This window comes from Lutra lutra, chromosome 4 (genome assembly GCF_902655055.1).
Source record: "Lutra lutra chromosome 4, mLutLut1.2, whole genome shotgun sequence".
Taxonomy (NCBI): domain Eukaryota; kingdom Metazoa; phylum Chordata; class Mammalia; order Carnivora; family Mustelidae; genus Lutra; species Lutra lutra.
This window is the reverse complement of record NC_062281.1, coordinates 40,908,633-40,931,379: the sequence shown is the minus strand read 5'-3', so window position 1 is coordinate 40,931,379 and position 22,747 is coordinate 40,908,633. Positions and strand designations below refer to the sequence as shown.

Below are 22,747 nucleotides of genomic sequence, written 5' to 3'. Positions count from 1 at the left end.
ACTGTCGTCTGAGCATGTTAGCCTGCTGTGTATTCTCCTGTTCAGCATAAGGAAAGTCATGTAAATGAGCAGATTTTTCATGAAAATATTAAAGGAATATACATTTGGATCTGAAGAAAATGTTTTGCTCTCAGACCTCAGTCACATGAAGTGAGAACACCACACATGCCATTATCTTCAAACCTTTTTAGCGTCCTCCACTGCTGTTCCTTTTCTACCCACCTTGAAGATTTTTAAATTTAAAAAAAAAACTTTTTTTCTAAAAGGAGGTGATCAAAAAATACGAAAGTTTTCATGGTTGATCAGAAGTCATAAACGACGTTACTTTAGAATGATACTTTACTCGCTCTTTTAGAGCAGTTAATTTCCGTCTAGCAGTGTCATTTCTGTCGTCCTCCAGGACAACTCAGATAAGCTTGGATGTTCATGCTGTTGTTTCCCCAATTCAGGTAGGGCCCCAGAGGTGAGGCATTCTTTGGAAACTGCCCCTCTTATAGACTGATCCCCGTGAATATCAGACAGACCTTGTTTCCTCTGTTTCATTTTTCCTACTTAGAGCTAATGGAATTTGGGTTTTACAGTTAACGTTAGAGCACTGGCATTGAGCAGTAAGAACACCAAAGAGATCTGCTCAGTCGATTCAAATATAAACTAAGCAGTTACAAGTGTTAGTTTTCCAGAAGCTGTGGGATAACTTAATTCACCATTTTCAGTATGCATGCAAACTACACAAGCAGAGGGCCTCACTTGCCAAGAAGAGTGGGTGTTCTCCTCAGTAACAAACCTCCTTACTCTGTTCAGCACCTCTTCTGTTCCTCATTAATTAGTATAAAAAGGAAGCAAATGCATATAGATATAGATACAGATTATATATAATCATTATAAACATTTATTTAAATATTTTTATTTTTTATTTTACATATTTTATATATTATTTAATTTATATATATTTAATATGAAAATATTTTATTTTTAAATACTTAAAAAAAATGATATATGCTGTATATCTGTATAGCTATTTATATGTCTACATCTATCTATATATAGTTCCCCCCAGATCCTGGATTGAGCAAACCAAGTAAGATACAACTGAGTCCTGCAGAATTAAGGGTCCAGAATTCCATCTCGGGCATTCATTGTGAACCGAATGAGAAACCAGCAGTTGGTAGGCAGGTGACGTTCTGACGTGTCACAGACCAGTGGCCTGTTGAAGTACTTTTCTTGTAAATATGCTATTTTCCCTCGGTGGCTTGGAACCTCCATCTCTCATTTAAAATTTAATTTCATTTGAGGCTCACAATGATCTTCAAGAAAGATTAGCAGCAGCTCCTTCGTGAAATTAGGAATAATCAACGAAGACAGTAAGTGGGGAAAAGAAATCTCTTATAAAGGAGAATCACAACCATATCTAATGGATTGTGAAATTTCAGTATCAGTAAACAACTCAAAACAAAAACCAGAGACTAAATGTCCAGTATTTTGAGGGTTTTTTTTGAGAGCATAACATTTTTGCCAAGCCCTATGGATTTCTACATGATTCTTTTGTTGTTGCTGTTTAAAAATCAGCCACTTTTTCTATGCTTTTTATGAACCAGAGGCATTTCCTATGCAAGAAGGCGCAAGCTGCTTGGAAAGATGGAGGTGTTCCTAGTGGGTCTTAACACAGCCGCTCCAAGTAGTGAGTGCCAGGCCCCTAAAAGGAGAGGAAGCTTATAGGCTTCCAGATAAATCCTACATACAGACCACATCTCCCGTTTTCATCCCTTTTGATTCGACTCTCTTGCTTTGAGAAGATGTTTGACTGAACATTCTTTGAATCTGGTAGTAGAAAGCACAGTCTAGGGGACTAGATGCCATTGGAGGGTAGAGTCACTAAACCGGTAAAGCATATCAGGTCATGAAGATGTAATGAGGCAGACCTGGATTCTTTATGACTAGAACTCTCCACTCAGGCCTCTGGGGTCAGGAGATGATAGTTCGTGGATGACCTCCAGGTGTCCACGAATCCCCTGAGGCTTACTGCAAAATTGTGTGTGTGTGTGTTAATGTGCCTTTATCATAGGTTTCATTAAATCCTCAAAGGAGTCTGTGACCCCGAAAAGATGATGAGCTACTGCTTCAGGTGCTGCTTCTAAAGGGATAGATCGAGTTTTGGGGGTAGTTAGGAGGGTCTAAGCGTGTGCTGTCCTAAGCAGCCACCCCTGGAAATGTCACTTGTCTGTGTTAAAATGTGCTCTATGAGGAAAATACACACACCTTATTTTGTAGACTTAGTGCAAAAATAATATAAAATACTTCATTATAGCCATTTTCCATACATTGGATTAAATAACGTCTGTTACTAGAACGAATGTTATCTATTCCTTTTTCTTTAACATGGCCGCTGGAAGATTTTAAATTACACTTGTGGCTTGTATTATATATCTACTGGACGGTCCTGGCCTAAGCCTTTCAACTTCATATCATTGCCTCTTTTTCGGATCTCATCAGTAGCATTCAAAGTCGTTCGTATTCAGGGAACAGTGAGCTGCAGCCGGGGTCCCATTCTAGTTCATGAGAGCCAAAAATGTGTGTGTGTCCAGCCTGGGTTACAATCAGCAACCTTTGTCCTGGAGAGTGCCAGAGGAGACAATTAACTGACAGTGTACGTGACCCTCTGGAATGACTTCCATGCAGAGAGACTCGAACTGCCCATTCTGTCCCCGAATCAAAACCGCCTTCGAGAATAATCGGCCCTTTACGCCGGACTCTCTCCTCCTTCCAAACCCAAACCGAACTCCTAACCTTTTACAGGAATGTTTCAGCAGGCACCGGCTTCCTGTTCCCTTGACTAGAGGTAGACCAGGCAGCTGGAGTATGTAGAACAAGGCAGAATATCTTTTATATTTACTGTGTCAAAGTGATTTAATTCTATACTGACCTCTTGGTCTTCCAGAAGCTCTCAATGAATTCCACCTTTATTCTTTCAGGCAATACTATGCTTACCTCACCGACACACAGTGCAAACGCGTAGGAACACAGTGCTGGGTGTTTGGGTGAGTAATCTCTGTGCACGTTTCAAAACAGCCTTTAAGTTTCCTTGGTTATTTCTTGACCCTGAATTAAGTGTCTCTTGGTACAATTTTCCTGTGGAAGCTTAACTGTTGTTTTTATAGGCCTTTTCATTTTTTAACATTTCTCCTTTCTGATTTAAGTTTAGAATATTATAGTTGACAATATTATAGAAAATGATCTTAGAAAAGATGATAGACAAACTGCTTTTTTAAGAAAAATAGGAAATCAAAAGATATTTTCTGCATAGAACTTGGGAGACAACATTCTTAACTATCTAGAAACTGAGGGTTTCTAAAGGGGAAGGGGTGGGGGGAAGGGGTCGCTGGGTGATGGGCATTAAGGAGGCACTTGTTTTAATGAGCACTGAGTGTTACATGCAGCTGATGAATCACTAAATTCTGTACCTGAAACTAATCCCACACCTTATGTTAATTAACTTGAATTTAAATAAAATCTTGAAAGAAAGAAAAATGATTTGAAAGAGACCACAGGCTATCTGGTTTAGCCCCGCAGTGTCAAATGCAAGATCATCTTCAGTGTCTCAGGTAACTGGTTCTTTTGCGTAGATATCACCAACAGTTTATCCTTCCACTTAGCGGCCGACGTTCCGAAGACACCCGGCAGACCCTTGTGTGCTGTTCTGTCCCGGAGACTAGATCCAACACCTAGTCTAGGTTCTAAATTGAGTGTGGCGGCATAAAAAATACTCAATAAATACCCATAGTAGGGAAAAAATTACTACTTTCAACAGATTTTTAAACAGAGTTAACTTTCTTTTTCCCAGCTAAAAAGACAATACACAGGTATAGATAAAAAAGTGGCAAAAGAAGAAGCTAAAGATGATCTAGAAAAGTCACCGGACCAGAGATAATTGTGGTTAACATTTCTGTTAACTCCTTCTAAATATTTTTCTGTGTGTGTTTGTGTGTACGCACACGCACTTACACATGCGTGTGTCCAGCTGTCCTTTCAGAGTCTGAGGGGTTATTCAAGTTAGCTGTAGGCAGGTTTTTCCTCCCTCCTAGAGCACAAAGGCTCGTTGTCCTTGTATCTCGTGCATTCTGTGATATAAACTGATTTTCCTACCCTAAGAGTAGCTTATTGGGTGATAACATGGATTAGCTTTCCACCGTTGAGTGATGTGACAGGAGAGGAACTACCATCCACGGAGCAGAGGCCACATGAGGGCACATTTGTTGAGTCATGTAAAAGAGGGATGTGGGCTCTCCTCCTCCCTGGCCTGCCCCAAGAGGACAAGAAGCATTGGTTTTGCATCTCCTTGTCCGCAGAGCTCCTCCACCACTTACGGGAACCTTCTATCCACATGCGGTTTTCTCTTTGTATTTGCAAGTCCTTGCCGGAGTCTTCACTCTGCTGCCAGCGGACGTATTTTCCACACAACCGTCCCTGTTTACCTGTTGAGGGAAAGGGGATGCTGCTCTGAGAGAGAGGTAGTGTTATGGCAGAGTTGGTTTCTCATCAGGCAACCAAAAGATACAATCCCCAGTGGTGAGAGAAAAGGCAAAATCAGCAGGGCCCGAGCGACAGAAAACACTGCTACAGAAAGTCACATCTTGTTGAAGGGGACCAAATAAAATGAAGCAAAATGCAAAGGAGTGCTCCTGGGGCTTATTCACTATGCTTCTTGAAAATGGAGAGCTTCCAGAAGGGTGGTGTCAGGACTCCGGAATCTTGAGAACTAGTGGGCCATGCTGAAAATAACCACAGGGCTCTCCAGTAATCACACACAGCCATCCACCTGGGTGTGTGGACACTGGCAAGGGCCACCTCCCGTCAGCTGGGGAAGGAGAAACAGCAGGGCCCGAGCCTTGTCTCTTCTCTCTGCAGCTTTGCCCCTCGGAGGCCGTCATCCCTCCTCTTCTGCCCCATCCCTCCTCCTCCTGTCTCCTGCTGCCCTCATCATGTGTTTTTCCATCCCTCATCACAATAGCAAATGTTGGGCCACCTGAGTGGCTCCATCCGTTAAGCATCTGACTCTTGATCTTGGTTCAGGTCATGATCTCAGGGTTGTGAGCTCGAGCCCTGCATCTGGCTCAGCACTGAGCATGGAGCGACCTTGAGGATTCTCTCTCTCCCCCCTCTGCCCCTCCTCTCGCTCGCTCACGCTCTGTCTCTCTCACAAAAACAAAAACAAAACAGCAAGTGTTTAAATGTCTCATTTCTTTTAATAACTAGGAGCTGCTTTATAGTTTCCTTTTCACTAGTTTTAGAGTCATTTCAGGCTTTAGCAGAGCACGAAGATGTGGGGGAACAAAGTAGGAGCACCCCGTATTATAGTGACAGTGGAATTTGGCTTTGGGAGAGGTGGGCAGAGGAGGGGAAGAGGCAAACAGGACCACCTGAGGTGTCATTCCCACCATTCCACAATTTTTTCTCCTGAAGAGAGTACTTTTTTCTTCTGTAAATAGTATACCCAGAGAAAGTTTGTATTAGTTGCTTGCTGATGTAACTAAATACAGACTTACAATGTGGTCTCCCACAGTCATGCCATAGATCTGAGCTTTTAAGCCTTTTATACTCAAATACGCTGTACCCAGCAGGGAGATAGGACTCCATCCCGCTCCGGAATGGGAACCCCACCAAGGGGAAAGTGGTAGTGCGAGAAAGCCGGCTCCTTCTCTCTTTAGAAAGTCCCATTACACCATTTCTAGCTCCGTGGGGGCATTAGGGCTAGACCGCTATGAACAGATTCCCCCGGTGTGCACTTTATACCATCTTTATCTTCATCTTTCTGCTCACTCAGCCCTCATCATAACTGAGTTTCCAAGTAAGAGAAAAGTAGCCTGATGTATAAAGAAAAGGTGTCTGATCACGAGGCCCTGAAGGAAGGTGTCCAACAAGCTTTGGCTGTTGGAGATGTGAGCCGTCACTTTTCCTTCTGGAGAAAGTTCCAGGGTGGGGCCTTGGAGGGTTGGGTAAGAGTCTACAGAGCCCTGGGGGCTCCAGGACCGCCTGCGTCTCACTGTAAGAACTGCCCTTTGCTCCATGTTACCCAAATGCTACTGTTTGACAGTCAGCTGCCATCTCCAGTGCCCTGCTGAACTGTTCTGGCCAAGGCCGGTCCCAAATCAGCAGGTCCTTCCTCCATCTACAGCTCTCCTGTCTTCTCCCCAGCACCTGCCATCTTGAAACTTCAGCGACTGGCCTGGTTTTCCTCCTACTTTTTTGTTCCTTCTCAGTTTTCTCTGCTGGCTGCCCATTCCATGTCACTCCACTCCACAGTTTCTTATAATTGTGCTTCTTCTTCCAGCCGCCCCATCCCCCCTTTTTTAAAGATTTTATTTATTTGTTTGGCAGAGAGACAGCAAGAGAGGGAACACAAGCAGGCAAAGTGGGAGAGGGAGAAGAAGGCTTCTTGAAGAGCAGGGAACCTGATGTGGGGCTCAATCCCAGGACTCTGGGATCATGACCTGAGCTGAAGGTAGACACTTAACTGATTGAGCCACCCAGGCACCCCATCTTCCAACCTCTTCTCCCCCCCACCCCCACACCTCCCCTGGAAAGATGGACAACAGTTGTGAGGCACAGGGCCCTTCCAGGAGGAGGATGTGTGCAAGGGGGAACAGACCTCTGTGGGAGGTCTCATCCCATACTGACCTCTCCCAGCACGGCCGGGTCCCCACCCCTGCTGCTAACCTTCGTTCACAGCCTCCTGTATCCTTCACCTTCTTTTTTTTTTTTTTTTTTTTTTTAAAGATTTTATTTATTTATTTGACAGAGAGAGATCACAAGCAGGCAGAGTGGCAGGCAGAGAGACAGAAGGAAGCAGGCTCCCTGCCGAGCAGAGAGCCCGATGCGGGACTCGATCCCAGGACTCCGAGATCATGACCCGAGCCGGAGGCAGCGGCCCAACCCACTGAGCCACCCAGGCGCCCCTATCCTTCACCTTCTTCCCCGTCCACCCACCTCCATTCACACTGCTAGGGTAGCTTCATAGCCAATTTCCCTTTCCCACTGTCTCTCCCTTCATCCCATCCTCCTTTATCTCACCACTCCCTGCTTCCTTCCTCATAAACACCTCCACTGACAGCCCAAAACCTCTGGCAGTAGGTACAAAAATTTTTTTAGCAGCTGAATCCTGTTCCCCAAATGATACCTTGCCCCAAATCCTAATAGAGAGCAAAAACAGGTGAGCAGAACTGTCGTGGGTATGCCACCCAGGACCCTTTGCCCCTCTTCCCACCCTTCCCACCTTGACCTTGGGGTTCTTGGGAAGTCAGAAAGTTTCATGGAATACAATCAAACCTTTTGTTTCTATCTGGTAAAACCTAGCGCAGCTATCACTTCTTCTAAGAAGGTGTCTTTTCTCATCTGAAGCAGAACCGGAACCCAGTTCCTGGGCACCTGTGTGGTTGTGTGGTAGATGTGCCCTGTGTGTACGTGTTTCCTTTCCACTGCAAGAAGGTACCACCATGAGCCATCGCAGCAGTGTATTCTCGTGCTGCCAGGGGGCAGGATGTGTGGTAAATTGCAGTTGCACCCAGGCCATGGCATTCTCAGAATCCTGAAGTGGGTTTTGTTGGCCAACTGAAAACTTCTCTGCTTCTACCGGCTGGCTCGTATGCCCAGTGCTTTTGTGTCTCAAGTTTTGTAGTGTACCTGCGTCCATTCTTGTCCCACTCACTGAGGAGCTCCTTACCCCAGATTCTACATTAATGGCATCTTTACTTGTACCATGTCTGGAAGGAACAGGCTCCATAGGGGAGGGGAGCTGAGAAGGTCCAAGTCAGCAGAACAGCCTCGTCCCTAGGCGGGAGCAGCTCCTGCAGCCCAGGTGTTTGGCTGCCTTCTAACCTCGCTGATTAAAGATAAGGATGGGCAGAGGCATCAAAGGGAGTAGCAGCCCCACCTAATCCCATCAAACCACAGTTTGGGCACCTAGTTCATTCCATAAAGATCAGAGAGATGGAATTTTGCGCCCCACCTGACCCCCTTGGTGAGGATGTTGTGCAGTCTCAGCTGACAGGCTCAGCAACAGCGGCTCCCCGTGTGTCCAAGCCTTTGGACTCAGCCCTAAAGGAGCCTCCACTTGGGTTTTCTACCAGGTAGTTAGCCTTCCAGAAGGACCCCATCAGGATTCCCTCAGAGGGTCAGGGATAATGGGTGGGGGGCAATGACTGGTGGTAGAAGGGTCCATGTGATTATTGGGTTTAATGCATCCCCTTTCCCACCACTCCTCACACCTCCACAGAGACTCCCCTGGTCCTGTCCCCAAATTGGAAGCCCTCCTGATCCTGCCCTCAGAATGACCATATTCAAATGGAATTGAGTCACGTTCGCTTTGCCTTTCATTTAAAACCCTTCCTCAGACTCAAAGCCAAGCCCTAGTGTGGTCCTCAAGACCCACGTTGCCCTGTGCCTCATCTCTGCCCCCTTCCCCTCACTTCCTGCCACGCCATTTTACTCTGTGGTCATGCGCTCACTGCAGGGACCACGGCTTAGCTAAGATTCTTCAGCATGAAGGAGCCAGCAAATCCTAACCCTGAAGTCATTGACTGAAATGCTCTGCTGTCTTTATTTTCACATCATTATGAAGACCCATTAGAGTCGATCCTGCCAGCATTTTCTTAAAGTAAAGGAACAAATTATCCTGTGGAACTTCCGTTTCAGTTTCGTGTGTGTGTGTGTGTGTGTGTGTGTGTGTGTGTACGTGTGTGTACGTGCATACGGGGTCGCAAAGAAAAATGTGTTTCTTTCTGTGGGTCTTGGGTCATAAAAGCTTGAGAATCACAGCCCTAGTTACTGTGTTTTTGAAAGGTGACTTAATGGAGTAGAATACCCAGAATTCTCACAGTAAACTCTGGGTGTTCAGTCTGGCCTAAGGGCAGATGAGCACACTGACTTCCTGGGCTAAGCACTTGCTTTCGTGATTCTTCAAGAAGCCCCAGCCAAAAGTTAAGTGTTCTTTCCAAGTCATTCCCCCCCCCCCCCCCCCCCCCCCCCCCGCCCCGCCGGGCACCTACCTGCACTCTGCTGCCATCTAGCGTCACCTCACAGTCCAGACTTGAGCATCCTGGTGACACTCCGCCCTGCACTGGATCCCCGCTGGAATATACTTTGCTGGGGGGGGTGTGGGGTGGAGGTGGTCTTTAGAGCTGCAGGCCAACCACTCCTAAACATTGTTTGGTCGGGGCTAGGGGAGAAGAGCCCCAAACTCTGTAACAATACATTAAGATTTTCTGCTTTGGCAGACTGGAGGCATTCCGTTGTTCAGAGCCGTCTGTACGTTTGCCCATGGCAGTGATCTTGGTCTGCCCATGGGTAGGGACACTGAGGATCTCCTGAGCCCCTTCTTGCCTTTTGAGAGAATATCTGTGTGACTACACCGGTCACCGAATGACCAGATTCCACCTGGAGTGAGGGACACCTAAAGTGGAGTCGTCTGAAATCAGCATTCTTGGGTCGTGTCTGGAATCACACAGCCAGCTCCTCTGGTCTTACCTTCAAGCTCTGAACCTTAGTAAAGTTCTGATCTTTATATTCATAAGTGAAGATCCAGAATGTAAAAGGGGCTTACCCCCACCCCCCAGCCCCACCTCCACCTTTGCTCTTTTAACTAAGGAGTAAAATGAAATTGTTTTCTTTAAACTTTTTGTATTTGGAGGATAAAGGATTACTTATATGGTCAGCAGGAACGGGGAATATTGGATCTGGAAATGCTTAGAAGTCTGGGAGGGGAATGGGATTGCTGTCTTCAAGTCATTGAAAGCTCGGAAGGCTCGAACTTGCCCCATATGACTAGAGGACAGAGTTAGGATCCATGGGCAAAAGGGGACAGATACCCACCTGAGACAAGGCAAATTTGGCAATGGCTGAAGAGATTGAGTGTCAGAACAAGTGGGTTCCAACAGAGGCGGTGACAATTCACCCCGAGGTGATAGGCTGAGTTGGAGGCTTCCAGCTATTAAGATCCAGGAGCTGAGGTTTTCGTCTGGGAGAAAGGAAGATGTGAAAAATACTTCATTACATCTGGGGAGGTGTGGAGAGACGAATAGGCAGAACATGGGGGTTTTTAGGGCAGTGTGGCTCACCTGGAGGGTCCCGTAATGATCCATGCACATCACTGAACATTAGTTCAAACCCACAGAACATACGACGCAAAGAGCGAATGCTTACGTGAATTGTGGTCTTTGGGTGATGGTGACATGTCCCTGTAGCCTCATCAGTTGTGACAAATGGACCCTTCCGGGGAGGGGTCGTGACCCTTGGGGAGGTAGATGGCAGATCTCTGTACTTTGCCTTCAGTTTTACTATGACCCTAAAGCTGCTCTAAAAAAATTAAGTCTTAAGAAAAATAACAATAAGTAAACTTTGTATGCCATCTAAATATGTATGTTATTTCTGAAGAAATTGCTATGGAACAGAACGAGTATCATTTGTGGGGAGCCTGCTACCCACGCAGAATGATGGAATAACGCGTATTTCTGGTAATGCATATGCCCAGCGCTGCACTGTTGATATGCATATGTATAATGCATATGATAAGAAGAATTAATATTTAATCACTCATTCTGTCTGACTAGGGTCATCGGTTTCCTGGAAGCTATCGTGTGCATAAAATTTGGGCAAGATCTCTTCTCTAAGACCCAGATACTCTATGTTGTGCTCTGGCTTCTTTGTGTGGTAAGTCATTACTTTTTTACCCAAAAGTGACAGCAGCACTCCCCGTGGTGTCTCTTTAAAAAAACAAAACATGGGGCGCCTGGGTGGCTCAGTGGGTTAAGCCGCTGCCTTCGGCTCAGGTCATGATCTCAGGGTTCTGGGATCAAGTCCTGCATCGGGCTCTCTGCTCAGCAGGGAGCCTGCTTCCCTCTCTCTCTCTCTCTCTGCTTGCCTCTCTGTCCACTTGTGATCTCTCTCTGTCAAATAAATAAATAAAATCTTTAAAAAAAAATAAAAAATAAAAAAACAATAATGATGAAAACCCTTGTACACCAAGTTTTTTTAGAAATTTGCAGACAGGACCTTCTATTTGTAATAACCCGAAACCAGCCACCAGTCTAAAGGTCAAGTTAAACACATGAGACCACCCAGCGTCCAAAACGGGTCACCTGGGCAGGTGCTAGTCAAATGCCTTCTGCAGGTGCACCGTACGTGCTTTTATTCTGCTTTTGGGAGTTCAGCTCCATGAAGGGACAAGGACAGTTACCGTGCCCTGTAGCATATGTATGGCTGTACAAGGGTTTATGTACAAGATAGTGGACTCTGGTTTATAGGTCATGTGAGATGTTCTTGAAGGTAATCAGACCATGCAGTTTCTGCCTCACAGCCTGACTCTGATGGGCCAAGCCCTGTGGGTTGAGCTTCCTCTCTGAAGGGAAAAGTCCTTGGGGACCTCTAGCTCCACTGTCCTGGGACTTTTTCCTCTTCTTTAAAATGAAGTAAGATCTTCCCCTATGAGCCTCTGTCTCATTTCTTAAATTCCACATCTGAATGAAATCAAAATTATCTTTCTCTGATAAAGAAAGGGAGGGAAAAAGAAAATAAGACAAAACCAGAGAGGGAGACAAAGCATAGGAAACAGTGGAAACAGAGTGTTGCTGGAGGGGAGGGGTGTGAGGGGATGGGGTTACTGGGGGATGGGCATTAAGGGGGGCACGTGATGTCATGAGCACTGGGTGTTATATGCAACTGACGAATCTCTAAACTTTACTTCTGAAACTAATAATACACTCTGTTAATTGAATTTAAATTAAAAGTGAACAAAGTAAGATCTTAACCTACCATTCTCTGTCTACCCTTCTTGTTTTATTATTTTGGAGGAAAGTCTTATTTTACATTTAAGCTTAAGATTCTTCACTTTTCACTTACTTTGTCCAGAAAATGAACTCGGGCTTTCATTATAATCATAGAAAATTTCAAACATATGTGGAAGTAGATGTCACCCATCCACTGTCCACTTTCAACAGTGGTCACCTTATGGATTTCTTGTTTCCTTATATTCCCTACCCACCGTCCCCACGCTGAATTATTTTGAAGCAGATCCACCTTTAATAGTTCAGGATGCATCCCGAAAAGAAGGTCAAAATGTTTTTTTCTTTAATGCAACCACCGTACCATTGTGACATCTGAAAAAGAATAATTTCATAATACTATCAAATATCTAATCAATGTTCAGACTTCTGGTATTTTGTAAAATTTGGCATTTTTAGCAGTTTATTTGATAATCAACATCCACTTGTTAGAATTGGCTGGCATGCCTTTTAAGTCCCTTAATGTACATTTTCCCTCTGTCTCTACCTATCTTTTACAGTTCGTCAAAGGACCGAGCTTTGTTGTCCTGTAGATTTGCCCAAGTCGGGATTTTACTGATTTTATATACTCTGATTTAACACATGGCTTTGTCCTCTGTTGTTTTTTTTTTTTTCCTTGCAAATTAGTAGTTGAATCTAGAGGCTTAATCAGATTTGGGTCTCTCTCTCTTTTTTTTTTTTTTTTTTTTTTTTTTTGCATGACTAAACTTTGTATTTTTAAGGTTTTGGTTTTTTTTTTTTGCCTTTCATTTCACAGCGTCTATTTTTAGGGTCACTTATTAGAAATTTGAGCTGTGCCAGAGCACCTTGAGCCTGTTCTGTCCTGTTTTATCTTGAACAATGAAAGGGAATGATGATTTCCTTTGTACCTGTACTCCAGAATTCATGTTCAAATGTATTTTTTCCATCCCAGTGAGACTAGATGTAAGAATCGGTTAGGAGAGCGCATCAGAGGAGACTGGAGATTTTAACCATGTGCTTCTCACATGTCTCTCTGGCACGTGCCTCAGGTGCGTGAATTGTAGAATGACCAAATGCAGTACGGCAGGCGGAGATGGGTGCTGCCCCCACCTGGTGGCAGAGCCCTGGGGACCGCTAGGAGCTTGAGGCAGGAGGAGGACTCCCAGGACGGGGGCAGCACCCTTCTCACAGTGTCCATGTACAGCCCCACCCTGGGGCACCAGTGGCCAGCAAGGCCTTCCCAAGGCCGTGTCCAGGAAGCCCTCTCTAGTCACCTGCCCTGCAGGGGCTCCTCCAACCTCTCTTTAAGTTTTAGAGACTTTTCTCTATTTTACTTATTTGGCACTTAGCCTACTCTCCCTTACGTCGGTCACTTTTGGTTTGCCTTGGTGTCTGTGTGATTGTCACTTTATTGAGGACATGATGAACCACTTCTTGTCCACGTGTTGGTCTGTCCTTCACCTAGCCGTGGTCCTTGTAAGTCTGTCATTTGCACACATCTAGTGAGTGTTCCTCAGAGCGGTCTCTGACGCCACCCACAGACAGCTGGCCGGGATAAGATTGTATTAACGCTTACTGGGGGCCATTCACTTTTCATGAATGGCACATTTGAGGATTTCTTGGAGGGGAGGCACTTTATTAGCCCTCTTTTATAGATGAAATAAAGGCCCAGAGAGGTTCACGAGCCGGCTCAAGGTCACACAGATGGGCAGAGCTGGGGCCAACATCCAGATGGTCTGGCAAGAGAGTTCCTGTCCCCCCTGCAAAGGCTCCCCCTTTCAAGGATCCCCAGGTCCAAATGGGAATGATCCATGCAAACTAACCATGTTCCTGTGTGACAAACAGTATGAAGGGTGTGTACCTAGAGCTGAGGGAGCACTGGACGGAGAGCACCACACGAGCTGGGGAGTTGCCGAAGTCTCCCGGGATGTACCATGCGAGCAGGGTTTTGAAGGGTTGCAGTGGATGTCCTCCCAGCCCTCAGGTGCCCCAGCTAAAAACCTCAGGGCTGCTTCCTCTCCTCTGCCCCTCTTGAAACCAGCGGGTCACCAGGTTCTGTCCACCCAGCTCCCTCCCCTCCCCCCACCCCCCGCTGTCCCTGCAGCTGTCTGGACATGCACTTCCTCCGAATTCTGCCCCTTGGCCCCATTCTCTACGCTGCCCCCCCACCAGCTTCTGGGACTCAGACCTGACTCTCTTGCTCTCCTCAGAACCATTCCCTGCCCTCGGAGGCTGGAGGAGGCCCAGTAATACAACATTTTTCAATTCAGAATAGTTCAAGGATAGGGTGCGAGAAGGCTTTGGAAATCAGCCTAGCATCTCTCTTACTGAGGATACACATTTTTCAGCATCAGCTTTCGAAGCACGGCGACAAGGGGCTTCTGAAGAGTGAAGCCCAGAATGAGATGCACTCTCAGGCCCCAGGAAGCAGGTCTCCTCATGAGGTGTGGGCAGCCTAGCACCCATGGAAGGACAGGAAATGTCCAGCTTCCTTATCTCAGATTCAGCCGTCAGTGAAGAGAGAACTCTTCTCCAGTGAAAGGTGTCAGGGGTGGAGAGAGGCAGGAGGATTATACCAGCAAAGCTCCTCCGTGTAGAAAGAAGTGTCAAGAAGGAAGAAGAATCCCCGTCACAAGACCTACCAGCTGCAATGGGAACTCTTCTGTGTGTGTTTGGACGGTCGTCATCGGGAACCCTCATCATACCCGCCCTCTTGGACTTGATTCTCAGGCTCCCGCAGACGACTCTTAGTCACCTCAATGAGTCACCCTTCCAGACTTCTCTTATCTTCACCCAGGATGCTTTCTTTGCCTCATCTGAATGCTTTCCCCTGCTTTTTCTACCCAGCGACGAATGCCAAGACCAGACTTCAGTTCCGCCCTCCATGAAATGCACCCTGCCAGCGGGCTGGTCAACTCCCCTTGGGGAACTGCTCACACCTGGCACATACTTCTTTGAGTTCGAAACTCTGTCACATAATTTTGGGTTCTTTACATCGTCTCCTCAGCATTGTACCTCTTGCTTACAAAGACTATTTTTGTTGTCCTCTTGTCCCCACTGACTCTAGTACCTGCAGTCTCTGATGCATTGGACTGGGCAAATGCATGGAGAATGAAGGAGTGGGTTCGAGAGATAGAGACCAGGAGAGACATCCAGGCAGGCTAAGAAACAGGCATGTGCAAAGATGTGCATCTGTGCCTGTGCCCAGCATCTCAGGAAAACAGCTCCCCTGTGGGGGAGTGAGAGTGAGGAGAGTAAGGTGGGGGGAGGGGACAAGGGACTTCTGCTTCAGAAGGACCCTTGTGTGTCTGTAGTTGGAGATCCAAGGACAGTCATTCAGTAGGAAGACACTGGTTCTCAGAGAAAGGCTGCATGGGGTGGGAGAGTCTGGAGGGAGGAGAGGTGCTGTCTGAGAGTACTGAGGGTCCCACGCAAGAAATGACAGAGGGTTGGATTTGAGAGCTGTTGAAGAGGTCAGCTCCATAGGTCGCCACGTTCCTTGTGATAGCATGAGGGCGACTCTAGGGTTTCTAGTTTGTGCCCCTGGGTGGCTTTTGGGGTTAGTCACAGATTGGGGAATATCAGAGCAGTCCATTGAGGGAAAGATGAATTTGATGAGGCCTTTGGGGTTTGAGGGACCCTTAGAACTTACAGGCAAAGATGTCCTGTATCACTGGAAATTCCAGTCAGCCCAGTAACACAGGAAGACTTCATCAGCGGTGGAGGTGCAGGAGGTGAGGGCCACTGGTGCACAGGACGAGGCTGGAACCACTGGATTAGGTCAGGGGAACAGAGCGGGGGCAGGAAAACTGGCCGAGGATGGGATTCTTTGGAGCAGCAGCCACATTTAGGAGGCCGGCCTGAGAAACAGCCCCAGGAGATCAGGACTTTGAAGATAAAGAAGACTGCCCTGATGAGTGTTATCAGTGTTAGTAGTGCCACAGAGGGGGACCTGGCCTGAACAGAGGCCATTGGCTCTGTTGGTTAGGGGTCCCCGCTGCCCACATTCAGGGCCTTTATTAACCATCAAGATGGATCTGAAACTCAGGAAGGAGGCGAACCTTATTCAGTAAGAGTTAGGTGTGGCCAGGCCTCCTTACTACTCAGAGAAAGACAGACCCTGATTATTACCCCTGCTTGGTAGGAGGACAGATCCAGACTTTGAGATGAACACAGACGCAGACTTCGCGTCTGCTGCTCCTAGGCAGTTGTCTGATCAGTCGTCCTCAGTTTGCCTGCTTGGTACTCCAAGTGCAAGCCAAGCCAGGTCTGACCACGCCCTGATTGCCACAGCACCCCCCACCCCCGGCTGTGTGCTGCTTTGGCCCTCATCCCACATGTTTTCGTCTTTTTTTCCTTGCTCTTTCTTTAAACAAAATCTGTACAATTGCTATTTTAAATCCGGGCCTTGGCATTTTAAGTGGATACACACCTAGATTTTCGCAGGTGTGATTGCAAACCTATAAATTAAAAGCTTTGTCTCCTGGGACAAGTGTGAAGTGGGCCTCTAAGTACCCAGGTGAAGTGATAAATTTGGCCACCACAGCAGGCCCTTTGTGTGGCGATTGTGATGATAAGCACCTGTCGCTCACCACCTGCCGGTGTTTGCCTGCCTGCAAATTGCTAAGCCCCAGCTGCCCCTCCCCGCCCGCCCACCAGGGACAAGGCTGGGGAAGGTGGAGCACCACATTCCTGGCCTCTAGTGGGCAGAATTTGCAGTGACCGCCATCCGCGTGCTCACTACCCCTTAGGCTAGTGGAGTGAGGACAGCTATCTGGCCAAACAACCTGCCCACCCCCAACTCCCACCCCCAAACCTAGGACAGTCTGTTTTTGCTCTTTGTAAAGGAGCAAGCACATCCTTAAGTTTGACACTATGCAAATCCTCTAGGCTTCCCCACTCTTTCCATGCCCCCAAAATGGTACACTTAATGGTGGTGTATATTAGAAATCTTGAGCAAGTCCTAGAATATGCTAAATCTTAGGAGTTATGTTCATTTTATCATCTTAATATATTCATTCATTGTCTAACTTTTTGATGGGGGAGGATATGAGCTTCCTTTTCTTTAAATCCCTCACCTGTGGACGTATGCCCTCTTGCATATGGCTTTAAAATAAAATGGACCAGTGGGTCTTCCATTTCCTGTTGTCTCCACCACACCAGCGTTCCCACTTCATGGACGTGGATGCAGGCCCTCCAGAGCCCTGGGACTCCTGTCTTTTTTGCACTTAAGGTGATGCTGTGTACCCAACAGATGCTCCGTAAATGTGGTTGACTGACAGGATCTGGGCCAGAGCCAGACTGCTCACTGCGGTGATGAGAACTGATGAGAGCTCAAAGCCCCCGCCTTCCTAGCGGGCTCAGCTCTGATCTGGAGTCCAGGCCATGCAGGGGGATGCTGCAGGTCCTGGCTGTTTCCTTGATGCTTTTCTTTCTCCGGGGGTGGATAAATGGATGGACGGATGGATAGAGATGTGAGGATGTATAGACATAAAATCAATAGAGGATCCAGGAATACCAAGAGACCTGCATCCAGGCCCCAGTTAGCCACATATTAGCTGTGTGCCTTTGAAAAGGCCATTCATCTCTCTGAACCTTCATTCCTCTTCTGTGAAATGAGAGGAGTGGAAATGAGTGCTATCTGAGGCAGCCCTTTGGGATCTAAAGTTACGATTCTCAGAAAGAACTAAACTTACTCAAGAAGAGAATGTTCTACTCTGACTTTACAACTGTTCTTATGGTTGGTTCAAGGTGACAGCCCCCAACAGGAAATGCAGGGGAAGAGACAGTGGTTAGACAATGAGGGTGCTCTGGTGTCAGTGAGTACCTAAGGCAAGGCATTCTGAAGAAACAGGACTGGGAGGGACAATCATTTTGTTTTGGTGATTCACTTACAGTGGGAAGGTCAGGCCTTGCTGGAGGGCCGGGGGGGAACTCATCTGTCCTCACTCTCCCCGTCTCCTTTGGGTGCTCCCAACAAGACAACCAGAAAGTTCTCCCTGGTTTTTAGTGGTTTGGCATATTTGAAGGCGTTGGATTTCTGTAGATGCTATTCTTTGCTTAAATTAGAGTATAATTTAGGGTGTGGTGCAAGGTGGGTGGGGAATTGTCTGGGGAAGTAGAAGTTATCCCTGCCTCTGGGTACCCGAAGACCGCTCCCTTCCCATTTCCCTCGGGGGCTTGCTTCTAAAGCAGTTTTGTTTTCTCCGTGTTTTCCTGTGGACTTACAGAAGAAAAACAAAAACATCCAGAATTGGGGTTGAGGCAGGGCCATGGAGACAAAAAAAGGAGCTGAGAAAGCGGTGCAGAGCCACAGGCAGAGTGTCCCGCAGTGCCTGCCCCCAACTCAGACACTGTGGACTCCATGCCCTCCAGAGCCACTGTGATCCCAGACGGAGTGAAACTCGTCTCTCATTTACAGCTCCTCTTCCCCACAGAAGCCGACCAGCTGAGTCCTCGTAACTTCCCAGTGCTGGTGGCAGAGGAAGGGTCATGAGAACCAGACAAAGTATATAAAATCCTGTATGCCCTCTCAAGGAGCACCTGCAGAGTGTGCAGAGAATGCTTCCCATCTTATCCGCCATCGAGAAATGATCTTGCATTCTGATTATCGGCGTCATAAGTAGTCACGAGGATCTCTAGTGTCCTAGGAGAGATACAAGCCATCTTGTATGTGTTACAGGTCGAAACCCTGAAATCCCAGGAAATGGGATTCTTTTGGTGCCACACTGTGTGCTTGTTTTTCTCTTCTAGGCTTTTACCACCTTCCTGTGTCTCTATGGCATGGTTTGGTACGCTGAGCACTATGGTCACCGAGAAAAGGTATGCAAAGACCCCTCTTTAAAATGATCATGTCCTGCTTGGAGCTTTGTGGGGGCAGGGGCGGCGTTCATCTGAGAACATGGCGTGGCCATCATGGGGAACATGCGCCTTCTGTCCTGGCCACGGCAGAAACGTAACGGGTTCAGGATTTGTCCCCTATCAGTGGCTGCCCATGCTTGCGAGTGTTCTGCTCAGTCGGTCACTATTTCTATCCTCCTTTTGCAAGGGGTTTAAGACCCTGTTAATGGGTCTGTTTAAAAAAAAAAATTACACAGAGAGCCCTGGACTGGTGTTTGGAAGACTGGGTTTTCTTCCCAGCTCTTGGACGTTGTGTGTGTCCCTCTGTGATCCAGCCTGGGGCTCCCCCTCCTCAAATGCCTGCCCTGCCCTGCCCGCCTCATAGAAGACACAGGGATTACAGTTAGCGGCCTGAAAACGCTGTGCTATGTTGATAGTCTACCTCTACCTCATATCTTCTTCAGTAAAATACGGCTTTCATCCTTGACTTACACCCTAAGTCTGAGGAACTGACAGTACTTTCTAGAAGATTGACACTAGCCCTGGGAGACAGTCGTGGTTTTATAGTGAAGGAAAAGAAGCGTGAGGAGGTTCTGCTGCTTGCCAGGGACTCGGGTGGAGCAGCCTGGCTTGCCAGCCCACCCCCATCACTGCCCCTCATCCCCTCACCCCCCTACCCCGAGGAGTACTTGAAGCTCCATCACTAAGTCCGCTTCTCTCCCTAGACGTACTCAGAGTGTGAAGATGGCACCTACAGTCCAGACATCTCCTGGTCTCATGGGAAAGGCTCAAAAGGTATCTCTCTCTTACTCATTGCTTAAAAATTATATTGGGTTCTCTTCCTCCCCGAGGCCCAGTAAGGAGATTTGAAAGCAGTATTTATCCTCTGAATGTTGATAAATGTACACCCCAAAGTCTCTCAGACCTGCCCATCACATGTCATCCATTACCTGTTCATGAAACCTGCAGGGTACTGGCGGGGTCTGCCCAAGAGACTGGTCTCATGAGAAGAGGCGCCGTGTGGTTCTGCCTCTTCTGAGACGGGAAGATACCACGGGGCCTGCCCCCGTCTCAGGCAGCCTGATGGGAATGTTCTTCCTCCTGGCTTTGGTCATGAGTGGAAAGAGGAAGAATTACAAACCAGGAGGCGAGGTCTCTCAGAAGAGGTGGATTGATTTAAGTGTATTTGTTCAAGAGGCAGATGAGTATAAGAGAGATTTCGGGAGTGGAGCCAGGGATCTCCCACTGGCCTCTGCAGGGAGCCTTTGGGAAAGATTTGGGGCCACCTGGCTGTTTTAAAGAATGAGGCTTGTGGAAAGATACCACTGGACAGTCATCTCTTGTCAGTTCTCATGAGCCGATTGGACGTCTTGGCCAAAGGGAGAGAACTATGCGTGCTGGAGACCATGAATTCAAGCTCACAGAATTGCTCAGAGGAACCACGGTCCCACAGAGAGGAAAGCACCGCCACTGGCATTGCTTTCCTGAGGATTTTTGGGGCCAAGCTTTTCAGAGTTTTTTCCAGGGAAGAGGCGAGCATGCCCTCTGCTGAGTGGCCGGGCGCCCTTTCTGCAAGTCCTGAATCCATGTCGATGGGTACCCTGTTCTGGAATGCTAATAGTAGTGGGCCAAGGGGCTCCCTCATTCAGAACTGTCTCCTCACAGATCAATTCTTGGCACTTAGAAGCCCTTCTCTGTTGAAAAGAAGACTGCAGGAAGGAAGCGGTGGTAGAGATATGTTTAAATGAAAGGTAGACAGAATAGTTCAAAAAAAGAACTTGAGTGTAGTGAAAGAATCCGCTGGACTAAGCCAAACGGCCCTTGCCATGGAGACCAAAATCTGGGAACTTGTTATGTTTTTAGTGGCTGTGGTGGCGGAGGGCCTGGATCTGAGCCCTGGAGCAGAGAACTGTCTGCCTTGACTGCTGGGCTGGAGGGCGGCCATGTGCTCAGCCTTAGGACAGAGGCAGCCTGATGATGCCCGGCAGTTCTGCTTCTCTCCCAAGCCTCGCTCACATCCCACTCCCTGGGAGGCCCACCCGCAGCCTGCTCCCCCGCTTCCACCCTCCACCTGGCTGACCCCTGCTGGCTGCTCAGGCATCCGGCTGATGTGGAAGTTTCTCTCTGAGGTCCCAGACAAACAGTAAGCATGCCAGAGACGGTGCTGTCCCTGCAGCCCAAGAGCATCTCGAAGGTGTGTGGCATCTTCAGCAGGAGGCTCCAGAGGGATCCTGAGGGGCAGGGGCCCAGTTTTTAAAGCTGTTCCGTGGCTCAGACGATAGAGGGCATAAGAGCCTTAATTTTGTAGCATCAGGAATCCTTCCTGGGGGAGATAAAGAAACTCTAGTGCATCCACCCGTCAGGGCACAGAACTCTGGGTGATGCCTCCCTTGGTTGTGAGAATAGACTCGACACCCATGTGGTGTCATTGTTCTTCCTTATACTTTGAGTTGGTTTGTCCTCTCCCTTTGTCATGAGTGCAATCCACCTTACACAGCGAGAATGTAAAAGTTCTTCAGGGACGCCCCCCGCCCCCCATCTCCTTGCACAGGCAGGCAGTACCAGCCTGGTGCTGGGCTTCTGGGCCTTGCCGTCCTGTGTTCACCAGGCCACTAGATGGAGTGCAAGTATCAGCAGAAGAGCCTGCACACAGATGGCGGATGGCTGGAGCAGGGAGTCTCTGAGTCTGAGGCGTGAGCCCCCAGCCCCCCACAGCCATGGTGACGGCGTGTTCTCCTTCTTTTGGCCAGGTTCTGAAGATAGCCCACCGAAGCATCCAGGCAACAACGAGAGCCACTCTTCCAGAAGAAGGAATCGGCATTCCAAGTCAAAAGTCACCAACGGAGTGGGAAAGAAATGAAAAATGCCTGGCTCGTCGCAGATGTCCCAGAGAGTGCCTAGAACTGAGAGGGGAAACGGGATGGTGTGGACCTCCCCGTGTGGAGGGCAAACACGCAGTGCCATCGGGACGAGGAGAGGGGGCTCGGGGGTCATTATTTGAGAGCGTGAGTCTTGTTTCCCATAGACCCGGCGACCCTGGGCAGCTCATTGCCCGGGATCCTTTGCCAATTCGGGGTCTCTTCCAACTTCAGCACTTGCCATGCGGTCACTGGGAGGCATGCGGAGTGCTGGCGGGTGGGGGCTCCCTCCCCGCCGCCCAGGACAGCCCTGCGTTGGTGTGTCCTGTGGTCGCAGGGCCAGAGACGGGCGTTTGTGGCACGTGCGGACTGGTGACCGGTCTTTATTTTTACGAATCCGCCTCTCCCTTTGGACCAATGGGTCTGTCCAGGTTCAGGCCCCCATTCTGCCTTCTATTTTATTGTCGTTAGTATTTGATTTTAACTTAGAAGCCACTGCTGAAGTTGAGTTGAGGAGGGCGCTTCCCTCCCCGGAGGAGGGGAGGAGGGCATCTGTGTCGCTCTCTCGCAAACGCGTCCCCTCTTGAGGACCTTACACCACCTGCGGTGGGAGGAAACCGATCTGAGCAAAGGGTCACTGTTCACAGAGGCTCCAGGGCTTCAGGTCAGAACCCGTCCCGTTCGTTCCCAACGTCGTCTGTCCTGACCGGCCACAGTGCACAGAAGCGGGGCTGCTCCCGGGCCACGCACACCGGGCTTCTCTCCCAGCCAGGTGCCTTCTACATTGTGTTGGTTTCCCCCCGTGCCGTGTGGCTGACATTGTCTTTTAGTCCCATGTGAGGTGCTGGTGAGTATTACCTTCCATCCGTGCCATGCTCTAGAACATTTACTTACCCTGATAGTTCACCACCTCTGATGGATTCCTGTTTTAAATAAAATAATTCACGTGAAAGTCCATCAAAGATGAGTCTCTGTAAAATGCTCGTTTCTTCGCATCGTGTTGGTATTTTTCACCATTTGTAAGCAATCACAGTATTCTTCAGGTGACTTTAGGGAGACTGGAGTGCGGACGCACTTTCTGCAGTGACAAGAGAAGAGAGGAAAGATGGTATTTTAGAGGGTGTACAGACCCACGTTCTGTTTCTGCAGATCCCCGGATGAGCCATAGGAGACCAACGGGATCGTCATTGTGTGTGCACGTGGTGACGGGTACCCCCACCGAGCTGGATTTTTTTTTTTTTTTTGCCTCTAACAAGGGGA

At 48.0% G+C, this 22,747-nt stretch overlaps 1 protein-coding gene across 1 annotated transcript in view; it reads left to right on the top strand.

The window, feature by feature from the left end:
- Positions 1-21,831, top strand: part of PTDSS1 (phosphatidylserine synthase 1) — a 64,680-nt gene extending 42,849 nt beyond the window's left edge. The window contains exons 9-13 of the mRNA XM_047724470.1: positions 2,970-3,035; positions 10,599-10,698; positions 18,543-18,611; positions 19,355-19,424; positions 21,380-21,831. Coding sequence (XP_047580426.1) covers positions 2,970-3,035; positions 10,599-10,698; positions 18,543-18,611; positions 19,355-19,424; positions 21,380-21,489 — 415 coding nt within the window. The 3' untranslated portion in view covers positions 21,490-21,831. The remainder of the gene's footprint in view (positions 1-2,969; positions 3,036-10,598; positions 10,699-18,542; positions 18,612-19,354; positions 19,425-21,379) is intronic.
- The last annotated feature ends 916 nt before the right edge of the window (positions 21,832-22,747 follow it).